Raw genomic sequence first — 24,733 nt, forward strand, 5'->3', positions numbered from 1 at the left:
TAACAATGTCAACTTGATCCGCTTAAAAATATGAAAGCGTACAAAGGCATTAGATCTATCCCATTCTTGGTACGGTTTTGTAACGACCCTATTTTTTTTCAATAAAATAGAGACGTCATGACATTATAATATGTACGGAAAATCTTTAAAAATGGTTTACTAAAAAGTTGTCATAAATTTCAACGTTCGCAAAACTCATTTAAAATAAAAGTAAACATGAACTAAATAGTGAAAAGAAATGCATGCGCCCTTATCTAATATCTAATGTAAGGGATACAACTTAATGAAAATGCAATTATCATGACTTTATTTCCATGGCATATACAATGATACTGTCATTCATACATAGTTGTCTTTAACTTACCTACAAAAATAACACGTGGCTTCCGTATTTAAAATACTTCATGAGTGGGAGTTGAATGTGTAATACTTCTCTATTTACAACCCACACACGGGCACATGGACTTACTAGAATGGCTCGTATATTACCTCTAGACCTAACCTTCTCTACACATGGCTCACACATGCACACATGGATCCACCAAGGGCTCACATACGTGCCCCTAGGCATGACCTTTCGCTAGCATATGCTCATGTTGTTGGAGCCACAGAGAGATAATACAAGTCATTTATATATTATTTTCCTAGAGTAGTGTTTCTATGAGGATGTATATATTTTACTTGTCATATCTGTCATATCTTTCATGTTTAAGATTCATGTCTAATATTACGTATCATGCAACATAACATATATCATAGCATAAACATAACCCATGGCATGACTTGAAATTGAACATAACATGGGTCATGCTAGCTTCAAATGCTTCCAAGAACGTCAAGAGGCAAAAATGTAACATTTATGTATTCATTTGGTCCGTAAATTCTTTAATTTTTCTATTTACTTAAAAACAACTTCCCAGGGAAATACATCAAAACACAAGAAGAAGAAGAGATTCAAATACACTCTTTTCACACAGATCCCATCACTTCTACTCTTCTCTTTTACTGTTCCATCTCATCTTCATCAATTTCCTCAATCTTCATCTTCTTCACAGTCTGAGCAGCAGCGTCGCTTCTTATGCCATTCTTGAGTTGAATCAAGACATCACACTTATTCCCAGTTCGAGCATCAACCAATCCCCCGTTCTTCTCCACTCTGTACGTCAACCTATCCCCATCACCCCCTGCATCGATGAACACAGTCGAATTCTCATCGATTTCTTCTTTGATCAACATTCTCGATAGCTCTGTCACCACTCTCCTCTCCAGCCATCTTCTTATGGGTCTAGCACCATATACCTGAAGAAACAATCCACACAACCAACCATGTTACCATTTTTGTTCACCCAAATTCAAGCTACATGTTTCTTCTTTCACTTTCTTCATCAATATACTTACCGGATCGTAGCTCTCTGCCAAGACATGGTCGAGGGCGGCATCCGTCACCGCCAAGGCAATTCCCCTCTCGGCCAGGCGGGCTGCGACGTCTTTCATCTGCAGTCTGGCAACTTTCCTCAGCTGGTCGTGCGAGAGAGGGTCAAATACAACAATTTCATCCAAACGATTAAGCAGCTCTGGCCTGAAGTGTTTCCGCACCTGAAAGACCAGCAATTGTTCGTTAAGTTGCAATGAACAGACGAAGATTTGTGAATAAAGAGCACAAAACTTGTTCTGTTTTTGGTACCTCCTGCATAACTCGATCACGAGCAACTTGCATTGTGCATTTTCCTATAAGCCCAGAAAGGAGATGTTCAGCTCCAAGGTTAGAGGTCATGATAATGACTGTGTTTCTGAAATCCACAGTGCGGCCTTGACCATCAGTCAATCTCCCATCGTCTAGAACTTGGAGAAGGGTGTTGAACACAGAGATGTGAGCTTTCTCCACTTCATCAAACAGCACAACACTGTAAGGCCTCCGCCTTACAGCCTCTGTGAGTTGCCCTCCTTCTTCATGGCCAACATACCTGAAAAATCACAAGTGCCTATGAGATTTTGTTCTCTAAAGCAAAGAAAGACCAACAACTTACCCTATATGGTGAAAGGTACTTACCCAGGAGGAGCGCCGATGAGGCGCGCAACCGAGTGTTGCTCCATATATTCAGACATGTCAATTCTCACCAGGAGGTTTTCATCATCAAAAAGTTGCTCAGCAAGCGCCTTGGCAAGCTCAGTTTTGCCAACACCAGTAGGACCCAGAAACAAGAAGGAACCAGTTGGCTGCTGTGGCCTTCCCAATCCAGCTCTTGACCGTAAAACAGCTTCAGCAACAGCATCAACTGCTTGATTCTGCCCCACAACTCTCTTGTGCAATCTCTCAGCAAGCCCAACCAGCCTCTCTTTCTCATTCTGGCCGAGCCTCGTGACAGGAATTCCAGTCCACCGGCTCACAACTTCTGCTACTTGTTCCGGTCCGACGGTTTCGGTTAACATTAGGTTCTCATCAGTGTTCCCTTCAATCCGTGCTATAGCAGATTCTACTTCCTGGATTGCTCCATATCGCAAGTCAGCAGCTCTTGCTAAATCATATCTTCTTTCAGCCTCTTGCAAAGCTATCTGTAGTTCCTCCCTCCTCTGCTTCAGTCTTCTAATCTCATCTACCCTTTCTTTCTCCTTTCGATATTTCATCAGCAATGGCTGAAGCTTATCCCTCAAATCATCCAGCTCTCTCCTCACCTACAGCAAAGTCAATAAAATGTCAGCAACTAATCAACAATGACAAACAATGAAAGGACAATCTGTAGAAACAATACCCACCTCAACCAGACGAGCTTTACTAGCTTTATCCTTCTCCTTTTCAAGCGCATGGAGTTCAACTTCAAGCTGCATTCGCCTCCTCTCCAAGTTGTCAATTTCTTCAGGCTGGCTATCAAGCTGGACCCTCACATTAGCACAAGCTTCATCAACTAAATCAATGGCCTTATCAGGAAGGTGTCGCCCTGCACAATGTAAACCAAATCAATATCAATATCTTCATCATCCTTACCAATAGCCCTGGAAATAAGAAACAGATACATACCAGTGATATATCGACTCGAAAGCTGGGCTGCAACGACAAGAGCTCGATCTTGTATCCTAACACCATGATGACCTTCATATCTCTCTTTGAGTCCTCGAAGGATGCTGATAGTATCAGGCACACTTGGTTCAGCCACATAAACCTGCTGGAACCTTCTTTCAAATGCCGCATCCTTCTCCACGTACTTCCTGTACTCTTCAAGAGTAGTTGCCCCAATACAACGTAGCTGCCCTCTAGCCAGCATAGGCTTGAAAAGGTTAGCGGCGTCCATGGACCCCTCTGTTCTTCCAGCACCAAGAACAAGATGAATCTCATCGATAAACAGTATAACCTTCCCCTCTGCATCTTCAACTTCCTTCAATACAGCCTTCAATCTCTCTTCAAACTCTCCCCTGTACTTAGCTCCCGCAACCAGAGCACCCATATCCAAAGCTATGAGCCTCACATCAATAAGATTACTTGGAACATCCCCTCTTACAATTCTTTGTGCTAATCCTTCAACCACTGCAGTTTTTCCAACACCAGGCTCCCCAATAAGAACAGGGTTGTTCTTAGTCCTTCTCGATAAGATTCTCACCACCCTACGAATTTCCTCATCCCTACCAATAACTGGGTCGAGTTTCCCCGCTTGTTCTACCAGGTCTCGCCCATATGTTTTGAGTGCCTGAAATGTTGTATCTCCAGATGCACTCTCCACTTTCTTCCCTTCTTTTCCACGTAGTTTCTCGACCTCGGATTTAACTTTCGCCGTGGTGACACCGGCTTCTTTGAGCAAATCCCCAATCTGAGAATCATCAAGAAGGCCAAGAACTAATTGATCGACGGCTAAATGCGTGTCCCCTCGCGATTTTTGTGCCGCTTGTGCCCTTCGAATTACCTTAATCAGAGTTGTACTCGCCGGCACTTCATCCGGTGCAGGGGATTGAGATGGAAGCTTCTTCAATGCTCGATTGAAGACCGTCTCCACTTCTTTTTGGGCATTGTCACCGCCGGAACTAGAAATCGCTTGGCTGAAAATCCCACTCGGATCAGAAATCAAAGCAACCGCCAAATGAAGCGGTGTCAGTTGCGCATGGCCAGAATTCAAAGCTAACTCGTGAGCTCCGGCGAGTGCCTCATTAGTCTTGTGGGTGAATTTATCAGGATTCATATCCGTAAAAGATTCTAAAATAATAAAATAAAAACAGACGATCAACACTAATAGCAGAAAAAAGCAACGAAGGCCATCAAAATACAAGAACAATCACAATGAATCAAACTGAAACCCATCAATTAAAAAGAAAGAGTCAGAGATAACCATACCTTCAATTCAAAGAACAGAAATGCAGTTGTACAAAACCCTTGCGGTAGTAGCAGACTTGATTCGAAAGAAAGTGTTTAGTATCAAAGAGAAATCCGATCTCGATTATCGAAACGTTGCGTACAAATGGTAGTGCAGTGAAATGGAAGAAGATTGCAGAAACACGGAGGCGGCATGGTGTTCTTATGGAATGAAAATGGAGGCATCTGGAAGGAACTAGACTTGGCCGGATTTAACCGGACGTTATAATTTGCACGGCCACGAAGTCTTCCCCTTGGTGGCCCATACCGCATCTAATGCTTTTTTTTTTTTTTTTTTTTTTTTTTTTTTTTTTTTTTTTTGAATAATCATATTACAAGATATTTTTGGTTTTATCTTAATAAACTATACATCCTTTATTCTTATTATTTTTTACATTCCGTTTCATTCCGTTTAAATAAACGTTTTGTTAGTTTGTAACAAGAAAAACAGCCATTATTCCCGTTAGTTTAGTTAATCAATATTTAATTATCTTTCATTCTCTATTAAAATACTTTAAATATAGATTTATTCTCTGACTTGTTAATGGATAAGTTTGAGAAAATTTGTTCGACCCACTCAAAATTCCAAGTTGGTTGAATTGATAACTCAAATATCTGAAATTACGTGGGCAAGGGCGAGGAGTTGTGTATGTATTTCAAAACAATGAAGCAGGTGAAGAACATGTCTAGTTACGTGGGCAAGGGCGAGGATTGGCAGCAAGGAGTTGCATAAGCAATGGGGCAAGTATCATGGCTAGTGACATGGGCAAGGGGCGATGGCTAGCGACGAGGAGCTACATCTGCAAAGGGTGTTTGCATCTAGCATCGATGACAAGGGTAAGGTCCGATTTGCATCTGTGTCGAGCGAAACCTAATTCTTTTTATAAATATTTGGTAATAAGATATAATGCCTTAGATTATTTAGTCCACTTTCTTTATTATTAAGGATACTTTCCTCCTTTTTTTTAATATATATTAATAAATCATTGATGAAGATTCTAGAATCTTCAATTAACTGACTGGTGGGAGACCATTCAGGAGGACCCACTCCCATTTTAGTATATATCACAATCACCTTATCTCAGTACTTTATAGTATTTTATGTAAATAAATAATAAATAAAAAAAAGTCGTCTCAATATTTAAATATACGTGAGTTTCAAAAAAAAAAAAAAAAAAAAATACATAAAGACTAAAACATTGTCTAAAACAAAGTTTTAATATTAAAATCCCAGTATTATAAAGATCTTTCCAACTCCTCACAAATTCATTGCCATTTCATGAAAGGATGAAAATAAAGCGTCAAATCTGTCTTCTTAGTATAATCATCAGAACCTCTCAATCTATTTCTCTTGCCAGCAGCCAAACATAGCATGATATTGTGAATATAGAGAGAATTAGAGTTCGAACAACAAGGGAAAGAAAAGAACGCCAGCCAATGAGAACAAGAAAATCAATGCTTTTCCATGGAGACAGAAATTAGTAATGGGTTGTTTTGGCACACAGATGAAATTATACCAAGAAAACGCCATTTTCATACCGTGATCTCATGTAACCAATTTACAGAAGTGGGATTAATAGCCAGAGCCGCATGAACCTTTTGAATCTGCCGGAGTTGGGCTGGTGAGTTCTTTAGTCCTCCACTTGTTTCGCAGTTCGTCTCTCTCGGAATAGAATGCTACCATTGCAGAATGATCAACCGTGCCACTGCCGCTGATAATTAGAAATGTCAATGAGATACACACCTTTCAGTTTCTTATGAAGTTTTTATAACAAATGAAAGCAACCATCCTAGAAGGGAAAGCACAGAAGACTATCTAACAAGTTCATGAGTAAAAAAGACTTATCTTGAATTGGCAGAATTCTATATCAACCATTATAACTATTCATTAACAATGATTTTGGCCTTCAGAAAAGGGGGAAATTCTGATTTTGACGTTGCTGGTAACGAAACTCAAGATAAGCAATCCTAAAAGAATTTGAACCAATGACACTGACCGCTTGTACTAACATGCGTGTTTAAAATACCAAAGAGATAAACCACTGAAATATACTCTAAAATAAAAATAAAGCAAACTAAAGATCAGAAGAGAAGTGATGAATGGATATTGTCCAGTTTCCACCATCATTAGAACTCAAATGGAAATGAGATGAAAATGCTCACTATTTATGTCATATGAAGCAAGTTTTCAGTCCTCATCGCTGTCATAAACTACTGCCATCCTGCGATGGGTTGCAACCTTCCTTGGAGGAGACTCCTCATCAGACTCAATCCCCTTGCGCTTGTGACTGCCCCCATAATCTCTAACCTTATGCTTGGGCTCCTGCAAATAGAAGGGAAAATTGATCACAAACAGTGGAAGGATGAAATATATAGAGTTTATATGTAGTGGGTTAGGGTGGTTTGGAGAATTTTGCACCAAATTCAAGGATTTAAACACTGATTGGAAGTTTTTGTGCAATGGTTTCCCAATTTGTCCAAGGCAACAAATCGCAAGGGTCGTAACCTTGGAATATCTAGTCTTCACAATAGAAACTTTGTCTGTTTGGAGCCTTAACCTTGAATGGAATTTGAAAGATGAGGAATTTCCGGGGTAGCTTTCCTCATGGGCAACAAGCAATATTGAGGGAGTGTTTCAGATTTTATTGACCTTCAAGCTTCCTCACTTGCAGCTTCCAACTTCAAGATCTTTAACTCTCCTAAAAAGGCTCTCAGCTTCGATCTTTGCACTATGCATTGGAAGCATAAATATCCCCCAAAAAGCAAAAGACTTCATGTGGAAAGTTTATTAGAGGATATCAACACCTTAGATAATAGATTAAAAGGAGTAATCCTAATATGATCCTCTCTCCAAGTATGAAGGTATGCAGCAGAATCTCAAGCCAACATCTCCATTCACTGCCAACAAGCAAACTCCTTCTAGCACTTTTTCTCTTCTTTCGGGGGGTGCTCTCCTTAAGTCTATAAGGTAAAACTTAAAAGCCAATATTCATTTTCTCTCACTTATTACCCTTTCAAGAAAGCCAATAATCTTTGGCTAAATCTCACTGGAAGTTTCTCATGGACCTTAATCAAGGAAATTACCAAATTTGTATAGGCAAAGGCAGAAACCTGCTTTCTTTTCTTCATAAAGTTATTCTTGTTGATGCTTCTAAGTGAACACTTAGTAAATCAATATTCTGTTGTAGTTATTCAACCTGTAATGTTTGGGCTAGTTGGAAACGCTTTATTGCAACTTCCGTGAACTGGGGATTTCTTCCCCTTCTCTGTATATTTCATTATGTTAATGAAATCTCAAGAAAATATATATTAAATCATACCTCGGCCTCTTCATCCACATCTGAAACTTCATTAACTTCTGCCTCTTCATCACGTTCATCGTCTTCTTCCCCCTCTTCATCATACTCCTGCTCTGGTTCTTCAACTCTCCCATGAGCACCATCTTCTTCTTCACTTTCGTACTCAGACTCTTCCTTCTCACTGTCTGAGAAATCCACAGGACGCCCAGATGATTTAGCAGCGGGCAAGGATGACTTCCAGGGTATGTTTCTAGTTCCCTGTGATGCAAATTCCATTTGCATTTTTAGCACTCTAACAAACATCAATGGGCAAGATTTAATTGACAAGGTACTAGACCTTCTTTGCATTCATTATCCGTTTTTCGGCTCGCTCTTCAGCTTCCAAATCTTCCTCAAAGCGGCGGCTGGAACGACGTGAATCAATATAATCTGTTTCATCTTCCTGGACAAACATGGTAAGTTAAGTAATCTCCATGACTTGCAAAAGAACATAACGATGTACTTCCAATAATTTTATATCTGAAATGAAATCTATAAAGTTGTATACAGAAGCAACAGATGCAACACATGCAACCGAAGCAACTTTTCCTTCTTTTCAGCAACATAAGCAACTTATAACCCCTAAACCAGAAGTCAGTTCAAATTCGCAAATCCTGAATGCCAAACTACCCAAATAGCCTAACTTGACAACTTAATACCATGAGAACCACTTTATACCTCGAAACAAGAAACATTCTCAAATCCCAAAAGATTTAGATAATGTGAAGAAATGAGAAAGAAAATTACAACAGCATACCTCCTCAAGGGCATCTTCCAAGAACCCAGGTGATAGTTGGCGCCTTCTGTCAATGACAGGAGTATATTTCTTGCTAACCTTTTCCTTCTTCCGATTAAGAAGTACATTTGCCCTGATTGTTTGACTTTCGGCCTACAACAGCACAATACAATACAGCAAGTGAACACCATGATTTATGTACGATTCAGAGCAACAAACACCATTAAGACCATTTACCCTTTCTTTTTCCTCTTTTTCCCTTTCAGGATCAATGTGCGTTACGCAATTCTTAACCTTATACACCTTCTTATGTCGTGAGTCAACCAGAGCAGTTAACAAGCGGTGAGAATTAGATGTCAGGGACGATGGAACGAACCTCATCTTTCTCATAAGCCTACCTTGTGATTGCAGAATTCCCTGCACGTACAAAACAGATGATCATCATATGAAGTACATTTCCACCAATAGAGAAAGGGGGAAAAAAGACCTGTTATTTGTTCGTTTACAAAGAAGGGATCACCCTAGAAAGGGAAAATAAGAGTTGCAAAGTTTAAACAATGCAAGTAAATTTTCTAATTCACTTTTTGCAATAAGAATGGGTTAGTTATCATATCCACATCCCAAGCCCAAAAAAGTTAAAAAGCATAAATAAATCTATGCTCCAGATATAAAATGATCAAAATATCTCTTCAAAGTAGAACGGAATTATCAAAATATCTCTTCAAAGTAGAAAGGAATTCAAATCCTAACGCAGGTAAAACAAAAACTAGCTTAATTAAACTGCTACACTGATGCAACAAAATGATACAAATTTCAGCAATATTCTATGTAGTTGAGCACGATTCTCAGTCCCAAATCCATAGAGTAGAAAAAGAGCCTTGAGTTCAAACAGTTAAACAAGAAAAAAATGTGACAGAACTATAAATCTAAATTTCAATTTTAATTACTTTTGAGACATTACCTTCCCATGCCTAAGAAACAAGTGTGCTTGGTCGTGCTTTGCATCTTGCACGTTTATGTCAAGCACTTCATTCCCAATTAATAGCTGCAAACTGCCATCTGACCACCTCACAAAACGTGCATTACTTTCATACTACAAATCAGGAAAACAAATGTTAAAACTTTTAGTAATGTAAAAGAAAAGGCAAAAAAAACCAATTTAGTTGACTAGCAGAATAAACTTAAGGAAGCCTAAAAATGTACAAAATCTGACCGAGAATCTTGTTTCTTTCCTTTCATACTCCTCCCACCAAAGTTGGGACGACACTCATTTGTAGCAAAACAATAATAAAAGAATGTACTACAAAATCTTCTATAAGATCATTCATTATGCACTACTAGCAATAATTAAAATGCTAATTCATTAAGCAAAATCAATGGCATGAATGCTAAAAACATACACTTGTTGTGCCATCGGGTTTCCTAACAGTTCTCCAGCGCACAATGTTATTTTCCAAGCGTATGCGTTTGTTAGCTCCAGATTCATCTGTCACAAATACATCCTCTTCCACATATGTTTTGGGATCAAATGGTTTTGGATCGATGCCCATAATATTGGAGACTTTTATCATGTTCATCTGCAATTAGATTGAAAAGCTGTCATATTTACATCACATCAAAATATTGGTAAAAGAGAAGCACGACAAAATAATTTTTGACGCTTCCTAATTGAATGATTCACAAGGGGGGGAGGGGATTGTGCCCCCACATGAAAAAGAATCCTTAAATTGTTATTACACAAGCAGGCAGAGGATACATATATGATCAACCTAGAATCAAATTGTATGCAATGTAGCATTTCACTCCTAACATCAGATAAGAAGCAAAATTTGGGGGTGCGAAGTAAAAATTGTGTCAAATGACAGTTCAATGAGTAGAGTTCATCAAAGAACCTTCTCTGGGCGGGCAGGAGGAGGACGTAGTGGAATCTCTAGCTCCAACGGAGGCCCAACTGGCTTCTCTTTATGTTTTACCTCGAAATTTTCCTCTTCTGATTCATAACGAGCATCTGACTCATACCGAGCATCTTCATCAGGAATTATATCATCTGGTCTTGGACTCTTCTCAAAGCTCCCCTCCTCTTCCATAGGTGACCTCTGAAAAAATATTCAACTTTTTATGATCTTTACAGCACAAGTGTCATTCAGCTTCAGCAATCAGAAATTATTCAACATTGCAAATGAAGATTTATTACTCACAGCTGAATCTTGCTTAATATCATTTTCAACAGCATATTCTGCTTCATCTTCCTCATCAGAATCACCAAATACATCACGAATTTCAGCCACTGGATGTGAACTGTGATCCCTCTCCTCCCTGTCCCCAGTTAAAAATTCAAATTCACAATGCTGGCAGAATTAGCTAATGTCCATTGATAAATTAAATACTTAGATGTATTTGATACAATATAAATTATTGTGATCTATCGTATCCATGAAGCAGCTCCTTTCTGGTAACCCTTTAAAAGGAAATGTATAAATGCTTTGCTCCAGTACAATCGGGGCCAGTTTTGAAGGGTCGGTTGTAAAGAAATCACCAAATTAAAGAAAGCGAGGCTGGAGGTCATGGGCTCTTCCTAGTCTACTCTCTCTCCTATTTTTGTGATTACAATTTACCTTCGAGTCACTGATTTACGTGATTGTTTATGAACTTCTCTGGTCTCTAATAAGTAAGAAGAAAGAACAATATGATAGAAATGTTGTGTACAAAAACATTTAGGAGAAAACTGCTGTCCGCAAACTGTGCCAATGAGTAGCTATAAGATCATGAAGCTAGAATTCTAGAATATAATACAAAAGGTTGGGAACAACTGGAATGAAAAGAGATGAAGGGAAGGGCAAACAGTACTTCCATTACCTCGGACTCCTAGTTTGATCCACCTCTTCGTCTTCATTGTCAATGTAATGATTTTCTTCGGACCTCTCGGATTCACTTTCAACTAAATCATGCCTCCTGCTTGTTACCACTCTTTGGCCATATTCTTCCCTATCTTCGCTATCCACCTCTTTCCCTTCACTTTCTTCTTCTCCATGATGACCCACGTCTACTTCCTGAGAACTTTGATCTCTTTCACCCTCACTTTCTTCTCCAGGATCCGGCTCAACACCCTGCAACTCACCTTCACTCTCAATTTCCACCTCCCCATGTCCCTCCACTTCACCTTCACCTTCAGGCTCCGCCTCACCTTCTCCTTCATCCTGTAAAACCAGTCAAGAACAATAACAACAAAATTAAATCAACTTATTCCAGTACAACCAATGTCCAATAAGCACTCAGCATCCACAATAACTAGTTCCCCATATGCATCTTTCCAATTAACACCGAAATATCTATTAATTCCATCGGTTCACGTGACCAGTCTTCCAATGCTCTTCAGCTTTGATTTTAATCCTTTTCATTGAAGTGGCAGATTGAATGCTCGATTGTATCCGCAAATAATTAACAACTAAACCAACACACAACACACAGCAGCAACTTCACCCAAAATTCAATCCCTCGACATCCATCAATCTAAGAAAGTTCGAGTAGTAAGGGCGTAAAGAAATAAGAACATGGATAGAAGACAGTACAGAAGCATAATTTGGCTGCGGATTGGACTCGTGCTCGGAATCAATCTCTTCTTCCTCCTCGGATTGATCTCCAAAGAGATTCTGCATCATCTGGTGCCTCTTCTCCTCCCCCATGTGGCCGTGTGATCGCCCTGTTCGTGTGGCTGACAGTGATTCTGTAGGTTAACGGGAAAACGAAAAATACTGCAACTCCCAATAGGTCCAAGGGCTCGGAAGTTGCCAGAGTTGGCCACTGGGATCTGCCTTTTCTTTCTTCTTTTTCGTTCTTCTTAATTTCTTTTCTTTTTGACTTTATATATTCCCCTTAATTCCTCTTTTCTTTTTCTTTTTTTTTTTTCTTTTTTTTTTTTTTTTTTTTTTTTTTTTGTGTTAACCGTTGGGTTATTGACACGTAGGCTCCCCGTATAAAGGCTAAATTAATTTTTAAAAAATACAATAAACTTAATTTTTTTTGCTAAAAAAAATATAAATATATATATATACAAATTTTTAAAAGGTTTTGATAATATCTTGAAATTTTTAAAAATATCTTTCACTTTTAAAACATTTATTAATACTCAGCTAATTATTTGTAAAGGTTTAAACTAGTATTAACCTTCTTAATTTTTATAAATTAAAAAATTATCGTTAATATATAAATGGAAATTCTCGGGCTATATCTTATAAATATCTCTAAATTTTTTTAATTCTTTTTTGAATTTTTAAAAATATTAACGTTACTCTTAAAATTTTTAATATTTTTTAAAGGGAGATTACTCACTGAGTATTTTTTTTTTAAAGTTTAGACATGTTTTCGAAAATTAAAAAAAAAAATTGATGGTATTAAGTAAAAAATTTATGTGTATTTTTATTAATGTAGTCAATTATAAAAAAATTTAATTACCCTTTTATCCCTAGTGTAAATTTTGTTTCCAAATTCTTACTTTTTTTTTTTTTCTAATTTTTTTATTATTTAACTTATATTATTGTAGGAATACTATAGTGTATGCATGTGTAACGACACGGCTTTTTTAATATGATTTTGGTCGTCACTGCATGCATGCTATGAAGTAATGCTATGCTAAAGTTAAGATTAAAATTGTTCGGAAATTAACTCTATCATGATTATCTATAGTTTGTGTAGCAATCAATGTCGATCGTTTGAGGTGTCTTTTTTTAAAAAAAAAAATTATTGAAAAAAGTTGAATATTAGAAATACCAGTAAATGACCTTATTGTTGGAGTCGAAAATATAATCGCATACGACATGAAACATGGATCTAGACGTTCATGGCAATAGAACTCACAACGAGTCGACCAACAAGCTTCAAGATTTCGATGCCTATGGGACTGATTTTATCTTTCTTATTAAGATGTATAAATTGATTTCACTAGTGTTTCGTAAAGAACGACAAAACAACCTCATCCACTTTAACATATCTTCCAAAATATAGGAGAATGAATCGGAAAGGTGCGAATGTTCGAGTCAAACAATATCTCTAAACTTTTAGTTCACGGCGTACATAAAACTGTAAACACATTATTGAGTTTGAATGTTATCCATGCTCGATCATGGGGGAGATCTTTAAGATATTAAACCTTCTTAGCTCGTAAGCTTATACTCGCGAAAATCCTTACTACTTCAAAAGGTTACTTGCTCCTCACATCTTACCGTAATCAATTTCTGATAATCAATCTGAAACCATAATATGAATATTTCTTCTTAACATATAAAACTAATGTGTCTAATGCAAACTCTAAGGTATATGCTTGGTCATGTTAGTCATATAACTGTGACTCGGGATGTCTTAAGCTTACTTTTGCAAACAAACAAACTGATCATTCACTTATGACCTACATAAATTTGAGCTCATCGAAGCCCAACACGGTCAGTATAAAGAATCATTTATGAACTCAGGTACGAGTGATTAAACCTTTTTACCATTAATAAAGCCTCAAAGTTCGAGTTTTAATCGTCGTTTTAATACCATAGGTAATAATCATCTATTAATAATAGGTTATTTCTTTCGATAATTGTAACTCATACGGTGAAGTAAATTTATACCAATGCACTCGAGGTCTCAACATTTGGGATTTGGGCTTTGAACTTACTTATGGGCCGAATCAATTTAGGCCCAAGATAGAGTATAATGAAATTGGGCTTGGGCCTGCTTGTTATTGGACCAGCCCATGACAAATGAGTGTCCCAAATTTCCAGAGGGTAAAAAGGTATTTTTGGATAGAGTGAAAAAAATTAAAGGCACGTGCGAAAACTCGTATTATTGGGAGGAAGGAAAACATGGATTCGCAGTACCTCATTGGGCAATGGCGATGGCAATCGGGGCTCAGATTCGGACCCAAATCATCCATATCCATCCCAGACCTGAGGTTCGGTCCGAACCTCAACTCTGTGACCCAGTTCGTTGAAATTTTCGCACTCTTTCGATCGCTTTATCTCTCTCTTTCTCTCTCTCTCTCTCTCTGAGCTCGGGGAGGCACATATAGTCGTCTCTCTCTCTGATTCAAACCCTAACACTGCATAATCCAGCATTATCAGAGGAACGCTTACAAGTTTATGTGAAAGCTCATCAAATCAGTGTGAGTTTGTTGCTTCCTTCTTTCTTTTTTTAAAACCCTAATTTTTTCCCTTTTCCGGGGGGTATTTTCTTTTGGGAAATAGTGAATAAGTGCTTCATGGCGGTGTCTTGGGTACGGGCAACTTGTTGCAGCTTGTTGCAGCTTGTAGTGTTGTGTTGCGCCTTCTCCTTGGGTTAATCTGGAGAAAATTTGTGGCTTCTGTACCTACCTGTTTGGTTGTTCTGAAATTGGAGGTGGAGGAATGGATTGATTATATTTGTGGCGTGCTTTACTTCCTTTTGTCGATAATGAAGTTTTTGGACGACATTAGTGTTGTTGCTTGTGTCAGCGCAACATGTCGTCTCTTGATCCCCTTCCCCATTTTTGTCATTTTTGCTTTTCACGTGTTGCGCAAGCTTTTTGGGTTCTGGGAGCGAAAAATTTTACAACGTAATGTCGTAATCTTTTCATTGTGGTTTGTAAGCACTGCAACCACTCTTTATCTTCACGTTCTTTCACTGGTTATCTTATAGAGATAGGTCCGGCTTTATATTGAGAATACATGCAGTCATGTTTATAGTATGACTTGTGGAAATATTAGTATCCATGGAAATGCGGTGCTCATATTGTTATATTACCAGGACCTGTTAATTTTATGGTCTTCATTTTTTTTTTTTGCCAGTATGAGATTGACTTGAACTAGAAGGTCAATTTTCATTATGATCCCATATATCTTTGGATTTGAGACTTTTCGCAGTGTTCTAACTTTCAATTCATGTAGCTCGCTGCATGGTTTATGAGGCTACGATCAATAACCACGCATCACAATTTCACTTTATGGAGTGCAGTTATAATGATGTTAGAAATATCAATCTGTACTGTCGATGATTGGGGGCTAGATTTCTTTCCATTCTGTTACCTTCAAGTTGGGTTTCGTCTTTTTATTATGAGATTTTTGAAATATTCTTTCTTTTCGGTTTTGTTGTAAACTAGGTAAACAGCCATTGTACACCTCAAAAACAATTGTTGTTGAACAACAAATTTTCTTTTTCTATAAACTCTATTTTTCAGTTGCCAAGAGGAGAAAGGATGTTCTCTCTACCTCATTAAATTGATGAATAAAGATATTCAAAATGTCTAAACACTTGGAACGAGGTAGTTCAGAACCGATGAACATAAGTTAAATCTAAATCCATGTTAGTCTAGCTATAGCAACCTGAAAAGATAGAGACTGGTAACAGGAAAGATCTAATATATTTAAACTCAAAATTCAGTTGCTTTTAAATGGATAAAATGTAACTATATTTTATAGCAAAACAATAACGGTTAAATTGCAACTTTTAAGTGGAATCACAAAGGAGGCTTTTAGGTCTTTTATTCTTTAGAACTTTAGAGCCTTTCTTCCTCAGATATGAAGCCTTAAGATGGCCAAGGAGGATAGCTATATCTCCAAGTAAGGGGACAAGGGAAAAAACTATGGGAGTTCAGTTGCCTTCGGGTGGTTTGCTGTCTGGTTGAGGTAAAAAGTTCAAGTTCTGATTATAAATGTTGTGCTAAAATGAACAACACGTTGCTGTTGCTAGATTGAGATAATAGCGTAACTTACATTTTCTAATATTCTCTGCATGTAGAAGGCTACGAAAATCCCTAAATCAATGACATTAAACCTTGGACTTTTTATTACCAAGATTGGCTTCTGTTTAGAGCATTTGTTTAGTTTCTTAAAAACATTTGTATATGGCCCGAGTGTTTGTTTGGCGCTTGTTTTTGTTACCCTTTCTTATGGTGCAAGATGTTCTCTCAATTAAAGGAAGTGATTTGAATTGACATGATTGAAATGGTACTACGTGGCTATTATCTATGGAACTCGTTGCTATTTTCTCTTTGGCCATAAAATCTATTTTAGTATGATGTAGTGTAGTGGCTATATGCAGGATATATTTGAGGGGTTCCGTCATATAGAAATTCTGAGAAATCTTAAATGACCAAAAGAGGGTATGTTTCGGACAACAACCGTACTTGAGAAATTACCTCATGTGGTTGCTGTAGGTGGCATGGATTTGCTGTAGCTGATAACTTTTTTTTTTAGGTACCTATTTTCACACCGAAAGTCATTACCAGCTGAACAGTGGGGTTGACCATCTATGCCTGGAAACGAAGTTGGAGACAGGGTCCACAATTTCTTTGGCCAAGAGAATTTGTACCAGGGCCAGCATCAGCCTCAGGCTGCTGATGGAAGCTGCGCTGGTCTTAATAATAATCTATGGGTTCGAAACCAGAGAGAAATAAATTCTCCTTTTGTTTCAAATTTGAAGAATTATAATGCTCATCAACCAGGTATTACTTTGTAGTTCCTTCATGAAGCCGATCCTTACTTTTTTTTCTTACTTTGTGTGGATCATCGTTTTTCCTCTCTTTTTTATGGCATCGACTATATTTTGTTTATATTTTTCCCTAGCAGATTCTGGAGGACTGGGTCAGCCTTCTCACTCGCTTCATGGTTTGAACTTCTCACAATCATATATAACTCCTGAGATTGGAAGAAGCGAGTCTCAGAATCAATATCAATCTCTCAATGGTTATGCAGCAGGACAACAACTTTTCCATGCAAGACAGGCTGAAGCAAACTTTTTAGGTGCAGATGCAGTATCTGATAGGCATATAACATCTAGAGGCCTATCTATTCATGAAGCACAAGTGAATAATCCTGAATTAAGCAAGAAAAATGTAGCTAGGTTGGAAACTACTGATTCTCCCGTAAATTTTGATTTTTTTGGTGGCCAACAGCAATTGAGTGGCAGGAATGCCAGTGTGACACAGATTTTGCCTAAGCAGCAGCCTGGGAATCATGACATGCAGCTTCTGCAACAACAAGCGATGTTGTCACATATTCAAGAACTTCAGAGGCAACACCAATTTCAGCAGCAGGAAGCAAGACAACATGGCTCGATGAATCAGATTTCATCCAACTCAAAGCCATCAGCAGGAAACCATTCAGCCACGCTGATTGATGGTATTCCTGTTAATGATTTATCTACCTCTCCTTGGTTGACTGAGCATATGGTGAATAACACCAACTCATTGCAACATAGTTTGTCGGCAACAATGCAGGGCTCCTCTAGTGGATTTGTATTTCCTTCTGAGCAGCAACAAGCACTGCGCTCGATGGGTTTAATTCCTGAACAAGTTGATCACTCTTTATATGGGGTTCCTATTTCTACTGGACCTAGTTTTCTAGGTTCAAACTCTCTCATTCCGACAGATAAACCTTCTATGCAGCAGTTATCTGTCAGTCACGACTCCATTTCAGGGAACCATTATACTGCATTCCCGGATCAGGTTAGCATGCAGGATGGAATGGTTGTGAGACAGGATTTCATGGGGAGAAGTATGCTTGGCATGTCTGCCAGTCAAGGTTTAAATGGTGGATTAAATTCTGAAAACTTGCAGCATGTGAATCTCCAACAGAGAAATACATCTATGCAGGAATTTGGTAGCAGACAAGATTTCAATGGGCGATCAGAGGTGTCACAGGAGAAGACAATGGCACAGGTTGCTCCACCACAGACTGTGGCTACACTAGATCCCGCTGAAGAAAAGATTTTGTATGGTTCAGATGACAACTTGTGGGATGCTTTTGGCAGGAATGATAACATTACGGCAGGTGGTTTCAATATGGCAGATGGTATGGATTTTAATGCTGGATATTCCTTTTTACAGAGTGGAAGTTGGAGTGCTTTGATGCAGTCAGCTGTGGCAGAAACTTCAAGTGGGGATATGGGCGCTCAAGAAGGGTGGGGTGGCCTAAACTGTAATAATAGCGGTGCTCCAAATGGTAATCAGCAATCTTCCGATGTTAATGGCAGTAGAAAATTGCAACCTGTTTGGGTTGATAACAACTTGCAGACAATGAATTCTCGACATTCTTCTGTCTCTTCTGCGGCAAATAATAGGCCCAACAATTATACTAACTCAGCCAATGCCTTTGGATTTTCGCAACCGGCTCATAAACCATTCTTTCAACAAACTGAAGGTTTTCAGAATAGCAGGGCCCAAAGTTTGACTCCATCGTTGGATGGTGAAAGAAAATGGATAGACCGTAATTTGCAACATAAGTCACTTGCTGAGGGTCACAATTTATCTGAAAACGAAGGTAATACTTCAAGTGTGGAAATAAATGCAGATAATATGTCAGGATCTTGGCTCCGTCAACAGAATGTGTCCTCTTATAATAGCCAACCATGTAAGCCTAATGGTTGGAGCTATATTGAACCGATGTTCTCCCATGGAGGTAACAGTATGAAAAATCATAAAACACATAACATGTCACAATCTTCTCAGGGTGGAGATCATAAGAGAACTTTATGTGAAGAGATGGGTTCTGCTACTTTTAAGCAGAACCATGATTCAATTCCTAACGCAACTGATGAGTTGCAGCATGCAAATCCTGCTGTTGAAAACTCGCAGGTGTACAATGAAGGTGCTCATATGATAAACAATGCTGCAGTAACTAATGCTAGCAGTTTAAGAGATGACCTAGGAAGCAGGCAACACAATCCCATTAATCGTAATGTTTCCTTTTGGAAAGATGCTACTACTTCAATGGAGTTAAAAGAAAGTGGTTTTGTGGAAAAATACCAACATCATCATGATAAGGGCTCTCAAATGTTCGAATCACCTGGGAACAGTTGCTTAGAGAAGGGTGCGACTGAAATGCATGAGATTGAAAACTCAAATACTAGTGATACACACACTTCTTCTGGAAGCAAACAGAAAGTAGGAGGTAATACCATTCGAAAGCCATCTCTAACTTCTCGCAGATTCCAGTATCATCCCATGGGGAATTTAGATATGGATATGGAACCTTCTTTTGGAACAACCCATGCAACACAACCACAGGCTCCTATGCAGCAGAATTCTCATGGGTTTAAAGGCAGTGAGCTAAGTCATTTTAGGCAATCCAAATCAGGAGCAGATGGAAATTCAATGGAAGTTGAAAAGGTGATTGGGATTTCAATTTGTTGCAATAAGAATTTTTTTTTCTAATATTGTTTTTTTGTATATTTCTAATTTGAGAATCGATTCAAAATTTCCATGATTAATGAAGGCTTAAGCTTGTTTTCAGAGTGACATGGGAGCCTTTGGAGATATACCTTCCAAAAGAATGCTTCCACCTTTTGGATCTCGTTTTTCTTCTTCTTTGGATAACCTTACAAGCCATGATCCACGACACGTGGCCTTACCGTCCAGGTAGTCTAACCCTGAACAATTGTTTATTATCATTTAACAATTTATGCTTGTTGCTACTACCATTTATGAACTTCGATCAAGTGTTTCTTTTTGTCATTGCAACTATATTTTTTTTTTTTTTTATCAATTATTAGCTCTTGACCTACTACATAAGACTTCAAATATTTGTTTGCAGGGTAGATTTAATCAGCCTACTGTTTGATTTCTGTTAAATAGGGTTCAACTGGTCTTTTTATGCCAATTTTAGGGACAATATAAAATTTTTGTTAGCTTAGGGGCCAAAATGACAAAAAATGTTGAGGGACTAAAATAGGATTTCAATCTCTTAACTATTATCCATCCTCGATTTACCCTACTTGGAGGGTTTTCTTTGGGTGTTATTTTAGCTTGGTTAGGGCGGATACCTTGCATTTCCTTCCTTTTCTGACACTTTTTTCCACCTTTTTATCTGTTATCTGATATCTGATTTCTGAACCAAGTATCATATTAGTGAGCATTTATGTGTTTCTGGATTATATATTTCAACTTAAATGATGATTTAGGTAAAATCCTTCTCATTCTTTATTTATTTGCAGCCAAAATATGCTTGAGCTTCTTCACAAAGTGGACCAGCCAAGAGAACATGGTAATGCTACACATAGTCCCTCTTACCGAAATCCTTCTTCTGAAATGGTTGAAGCAGAAACTTCTGATGGATCAGTTGGTCAAGCACCACGAAAGCAGTCCTCTGATTCTCAAGTTTTTGGTTTGCAACTGGGGCCCCCTCAACGCATGTCCATGCAAGATTCTGCTCTATCTTCTCATTGTTCCTCGCCCATGGTTATGAGTTCAACCCATTCTACCTCGGAAACAGGAGAACGTGGTCATATGTTGGCTTCTGTAGCCTCTAAACAGAGGGATTTGAGAAATAATATAACTGGTCCTTCTGGACACAGCGGCAATAAAATCCCTCATATCAATGCTCAAGGAAACTTGGCTGCAGCTTCTCAATCTGCCTTTCCTTATCCTAGAAGTCATCTGCACAATCAGCACCTAGTTGCCAATCACTCTGCTAGTGTGTTTTCGGATAAAATTGGTGTTCATTCAAGAACTTTTGATGACTCTTCTGAGCGAGTTGAGAAGAGCCAAATGGCGTCAACAGATATTTCCAGAAGTGGTCTCCAAATGAACCTAGTTTCTTCTGCTGACACATCTCACCTTAGCAGTGGTGATATATCTAATGCACAAAATTCTTCCCAGCTTGCCCAGGAATTGGTTTCTGTGCCCATGTCTCAACAGGATTCTTTCTCAAAAGTCTCTCCTAATGAGTGGGCAAGTGTCAGAACCCAGAAACATTCATTACATGCGGAGCCATCAATAGCTGCCTCAGATTTGCTTAAGTCTCATATGCGTATGGACAATCCAGACAAGAATTTTTCTGGACAAAAAAAGAATGATAATCAAGAGAAATTGGAACTAGAGGGTATTTTCCCTGTAGAAAATTCCATGAATATGCAAAATATTATTGGGGGAGAAAAACAAATGCAAGAAAGCCCTGACAAACAAGTTTCAGGTGGGAAGAGTGAAATTTCCTTGCAGGCTACAAGTGCATCAGGTGGACTGGAATCAGCTGGACATCCCTCATTAGGTGCATCTCCATCAAATTCTATGGCTACTCGAGCAAATATTGACACTTTTGGTCATTCTTTGCGTCCAAATATTAGTCCGCAACACCATTACTCCTTACTGCATCATATGCATGCCATTAAAAGTGCAGATAATGACCCAACTAACAGGAGTGGGAAGAGATTTAAAGGTCCGGATTGCGGTTTAGATTCTCAGCAGGTTGCCATGGATGGCGGACAACTCTTATTGCATGGACACGGTAATGCTGTCAGAGAGTCATTGCATAACAATGGTTCCATTTCACATGTAGATACAGCAGCGGTAAATTATTCATCAAAGAAAGGGGATGCCTATGTATCATCTAATAGTGACATTGCATCTTGTGTGAGAGGCGAGCATCCTCAAATTAGTCCCCAGATGGCACCGTCTTGGTTTGATCAATATGGAACCTTCAATAATGGGCAATCTTTAACCGTATTTCCTGGATCTAAAAATGCATCCATAAAGCCTTTGGATCAACCTTTCATTGTGGAAAAACCTCCTGATGGTTTCAATGCTCAAATTCCTTTGAATCAAGCAAATGCTTCTGTTGATGGTAGTGAGCACAATAATTCAAGGGACAGTTTAACTCTCGCATCGATAGAACACAGACATTTGTCTTCTGGTCAATCATTGCCACTTGATTTCATCAATGAAAGTTTGTCTGCCGTAAGACCAAAAAAGCGCAAACACTCTGCACCTGAATTGTTACCATGGAATGAAGAAATCACTCAAAGCTTTAGAAGGCTGCAGGATATAAGGTTGTCCTCTTACCCTCAAAAGAATACAACTAAAATTTTTGTAGTTAATTGAAAGAAACTGCTACATAAGATTGGACTAGAAATGCAAGTTCAAAGTGACTGCTCGAAAAAGAAAAAAAAAGAATCCATGCATCTTCACTGAAGGTTTTTTTTAGCATTTCTGATTGATAAAAGTGAAGGATTGGAACACTTCGAAAATTTGTTAGAACGTTTTCTGTGCATCTTCACTGAAGGTTTCTTTAGCTTTTGAATGATAAGAGTAAAGGATTGGAATGCTTTGAAGTTTTGTTATAACGTTTTCTGACATTTTCACCTTTTGTTTCTTGCTGATTTACACCTCAATCATTTTCTGTATTTTCAAAAAAGCTATTTATTTTTGTTTTTATAGATTTGGTTCTTGTTAAATACATTCTCCATCCTCTGAAAACTTATCTTGTGGAAGCTCGACTTCATGGATTAAGCATAGTGCTTGATTTATTATTATTATTTTTTTTTTTAATGCTTGTTCTTATGTATGCTGACTGCTGTTTTCTATCTGCAGCATGGCAGACGTTGACTGGGCTCAGACAACCAACCGGCTGATTGAGAAGGTATGCTATTTGTTTAACTAGGCTCTTCTTGAATGTTTGTTATTTCAGATCTCAGATCTAGTCAAGAGTGCATGATCTATTAATAAAATGATTTTTATTGCAATCATCCTTTGACAGAAAGAAGATGAAGTTGAAATGATCGACGATGGACTGATAATAAAACTAAAGAGGAGGCTTAACTTGACTACACAGCTAGTTCAACAACTCCTTCGTCCTCCTCCTTTTACAACTCTCTCTTCAGACCCCAGCTTACATTATGAGAGTGTGGCTTATTTTGTTGCGAGGCTAGCATTAGGGGATGCCTGTAATATAGTTTCTTCCACAGGAACTGATAATGCTTCGCATCCAGAAAGAAATCTGTAAGAATTTTCCTCTGACCTTAAAATTTTAAATGTCTATGCAAGGACGATAGATTGTACATTGTTTACATATTTTTTTTTATACTAATATTTGGTTTTTTCGTATGTTCATTTTAGCCCTTCTGAGAGACCTAAAGCATCTGGGAAAGCTGGTTATCATAAGTTCATAGAAGGTTTGGAGAACTTCATGAGCCGGGCACAGAAGATGCAAGATGATTTATTGAGGTAGCTTTAATATCTTTCATTTGATTTGATTATTTTTATTTTCCAGAGGATTTGATTATATGATGCTAATCTTGCATTGTTTCTCACTTTTCAATCGCAATTTTCTTTCAGCTTTTGGTGTCTGCTGTTGCTACTATTACTTTTGTTTATTACTGACATTATTTGGTTCCGCCTTGTTGAGGTGTTTTTGATTTAAATTGGTAATAAGCTGCTTTTGCTATGGCAGAGTGGAGAAGAGAGCTTCAATCTTAGATTTGAGAGTGGAATGCCAGGATCTTGAGAAATTCTCCGTTATCAATCGGTTTGCCAAGTTCCATAGTCGAGGACAAGTTGATGGGGGCGAGGCCTCGTCATCTTCTGATGTAACCACAAGTTCTCAGAGATCTTGCCCCCAGAGATATGTTACTGCACTTCCCATTCCTAGAAATCTTCCTGACAGGGTACAATGTCTTTCACTTTAATTATTAATTGATTGATTTTGTTCACGTCGGCCAATTATCTCTACATCCCTAATGCTTCTCTGGTCGATTTTCTTTCAACTTATAGTCAATATGCTTCACAAATAGAACCATACAATTGGGAATGTCAGAGAGAAATGATTTCTAAGTTATCTTCTTGAAATCAATTGAGGCTGTTAGATAAGATATGTGCAAGTTAGGTCCTTCAATGTCATTTTGAGTAATATAAATAGGTCCATTCACACTTAATGTACAAAAGAAATTGCAATGCTCTGTCTTTCTTTCTTTTTCTTTGTTCCTGCAAATGGGAGGGCAGAAGAATTGCAGTTGTTTCCCAGAAGTCTCCATGCATCCCTAAACCCAGGTATTAATTGTACTTGTATGGGTTTTTTATTCATGATTTAAGCTTTAGCTCTTCTTATTTGGGAAAAAAAATTGAGTGTTAGATGTGGAGACACAGAGTTGGGCTGGACATTAGTGTGCTGATATTTCAATACACAGATTATTTGGCGTTACATGTAAAAATTGTAAATCCTGATCAGTATTTTAGCTGAAGTAATAAAAATATTATCAAGTGCTTATTTTTAATTCGCATCCGAATCATCCTATTTGTTTTGTTGGCATGATCCCCATTTCAATTTGGTTCAAGTATCCATTTCTCCAGAGGCATTGTTGTTATTTTGTTCTATTACAATCGGAGGTTTCAAAGGTACCATGCCTTTCTGTGTGCCTATTTCTCCATAGATTTGATATATATGCCCTTTTAATGAAGAGAAGTTTAACACATTGATATCGAGTTCCAAGATCGGTTTCTGGGATCGTAGAATGTTCTTCTGGATTAAGTTACAAATTTGGTCCATATAGTTTGTAGAAAGTTAGAATTTAATCTCGAACTTTCACTCCCAAGTTCGA

General features: G+C 38.1%; 3 protein-coding genes across 6 annotated transcripts; 1 reads left to right on the plus strand and 2 right to left on the minus strand.

Moving 5' to 3' along the window:
* Positions 1-841: 841 nt before the first annotated feature.
* On the minus strand, positions 842-4,532 carry LOC111788383 (chaperone protein ClpB1). The gene is made up of 7 exons (XM_023668712.2): positions 4,319-4,532; positions 3,017-4,180; positions 2,755-2,936; positions 2,051-2,673; positions 1,685-1,964; positions 1,399-1,596; positions 842-1,299 (listed from the first exon to the last, which is right to left on the minus strand). Exons 2-7 carry the CDS (start codon positions 4,164-4,166, stop codon positions 1,003-1,005), a joined length of 2,730 nt encoding a protein of 909 aa, XP_023524480.2. The 5' UTR covers positions 4,167-4,180; positions 4,319-4,532; the 3' UTR covers positions 842-1,002.
* A 1,242-nt stretch (positions 4,533-5,774) lies between these two features.
* Positions 5,775-12,258, minus strand: LOC111788803 (protein LEO1 homolog). The gene is made up of 12 exons (XM_023669320.2): positions 11,980-12,258; positions 11,267-11,607; positions 10,609-10,726; positions 10,303-10,506; positions 9,811-9,987; positions 9,372-9,503; positions 8,648-8,827; positions 8,432-8,563; positions 7,973-8,077; positions 7,657-7,893; positions 6,500-6,659; positions 5,775-6,048 (listed from the first exon to the last, which is right to left on the minus strand). Exons 1-11 carry the CDS (start codon positions 12,091-12,093, stop codon positions 6,525-6,527), a joined length of 1,875 nt encoding a protein of 624 aa, XP_023525088.2. The 5' UTR covers positions 12,094-12,258; the 3' UTR covers positions 5,775-6,048; positions 6,500-6,524.
* Positions 12,259-14,298: 2,040 nt separating this feature from the next.
* On the plus strand, positions 14,299-23,848 carry LOC111787473 (uncharacterized). 4 transcript variants are annotated; one of them, XM_087121415.1, is made up of 11 exons: positions 14,299-14,555; positions 15,944-16,053; positions 16,469-16,529; positions 16,624-16,871; positions 16,996-19,535; positions 19,660-19,784; positions 20,360-22,189; positions 22,731-22,779; positions 22,897-23,138; positions 23,256-23,363; positions 23,590-23,848. In XM_087121415.1, exons 4-11 carry the CDS (start codon positions 16,679-16,681, stop codon positions 23,822-23,824), a joined length of 5,322 nt encoding a protein of 1,773 aa, XP_086977541.1. In that variant the 5' UTR covers positions 14,299-14,555; positions 15,944-16,053; positions 16,469-16,529; positions 16,624-16,678; the 3' UTR covers positions 23,825-23,848. The 4 variants fall into 4 exon arrangements, with proteins under 4 accessions (XP_086977541.1, XP_023523209.2, XP_023523208.2 ...); XM_023667441.2 differs by lacking the exon at positions 15,944-16,053 and having other exon boundaries at positions 16,456-16,529; XM_023667440.2 differs by lacking the exon at positions 15,944-16,053.
* The last annotated feature ends 885 nt before the right edge of the window (positions 23,849-24,733 follow it).

This window comes from Cucurbita pepo, chromosome 2 (assembly GCF_057944985.1).
Source record: "Cucurbita pepo subsp. pepo isolate OVF chromosome 2, ASM5794498v1, whole genome shotgun sequence".
NCBI lineage: Eukaryota > Viridiplantae > Streptophyta > Magnoliopsida > Cucurbitales > Cucurbitaceae > Cucurbita > Cucurbita pepo.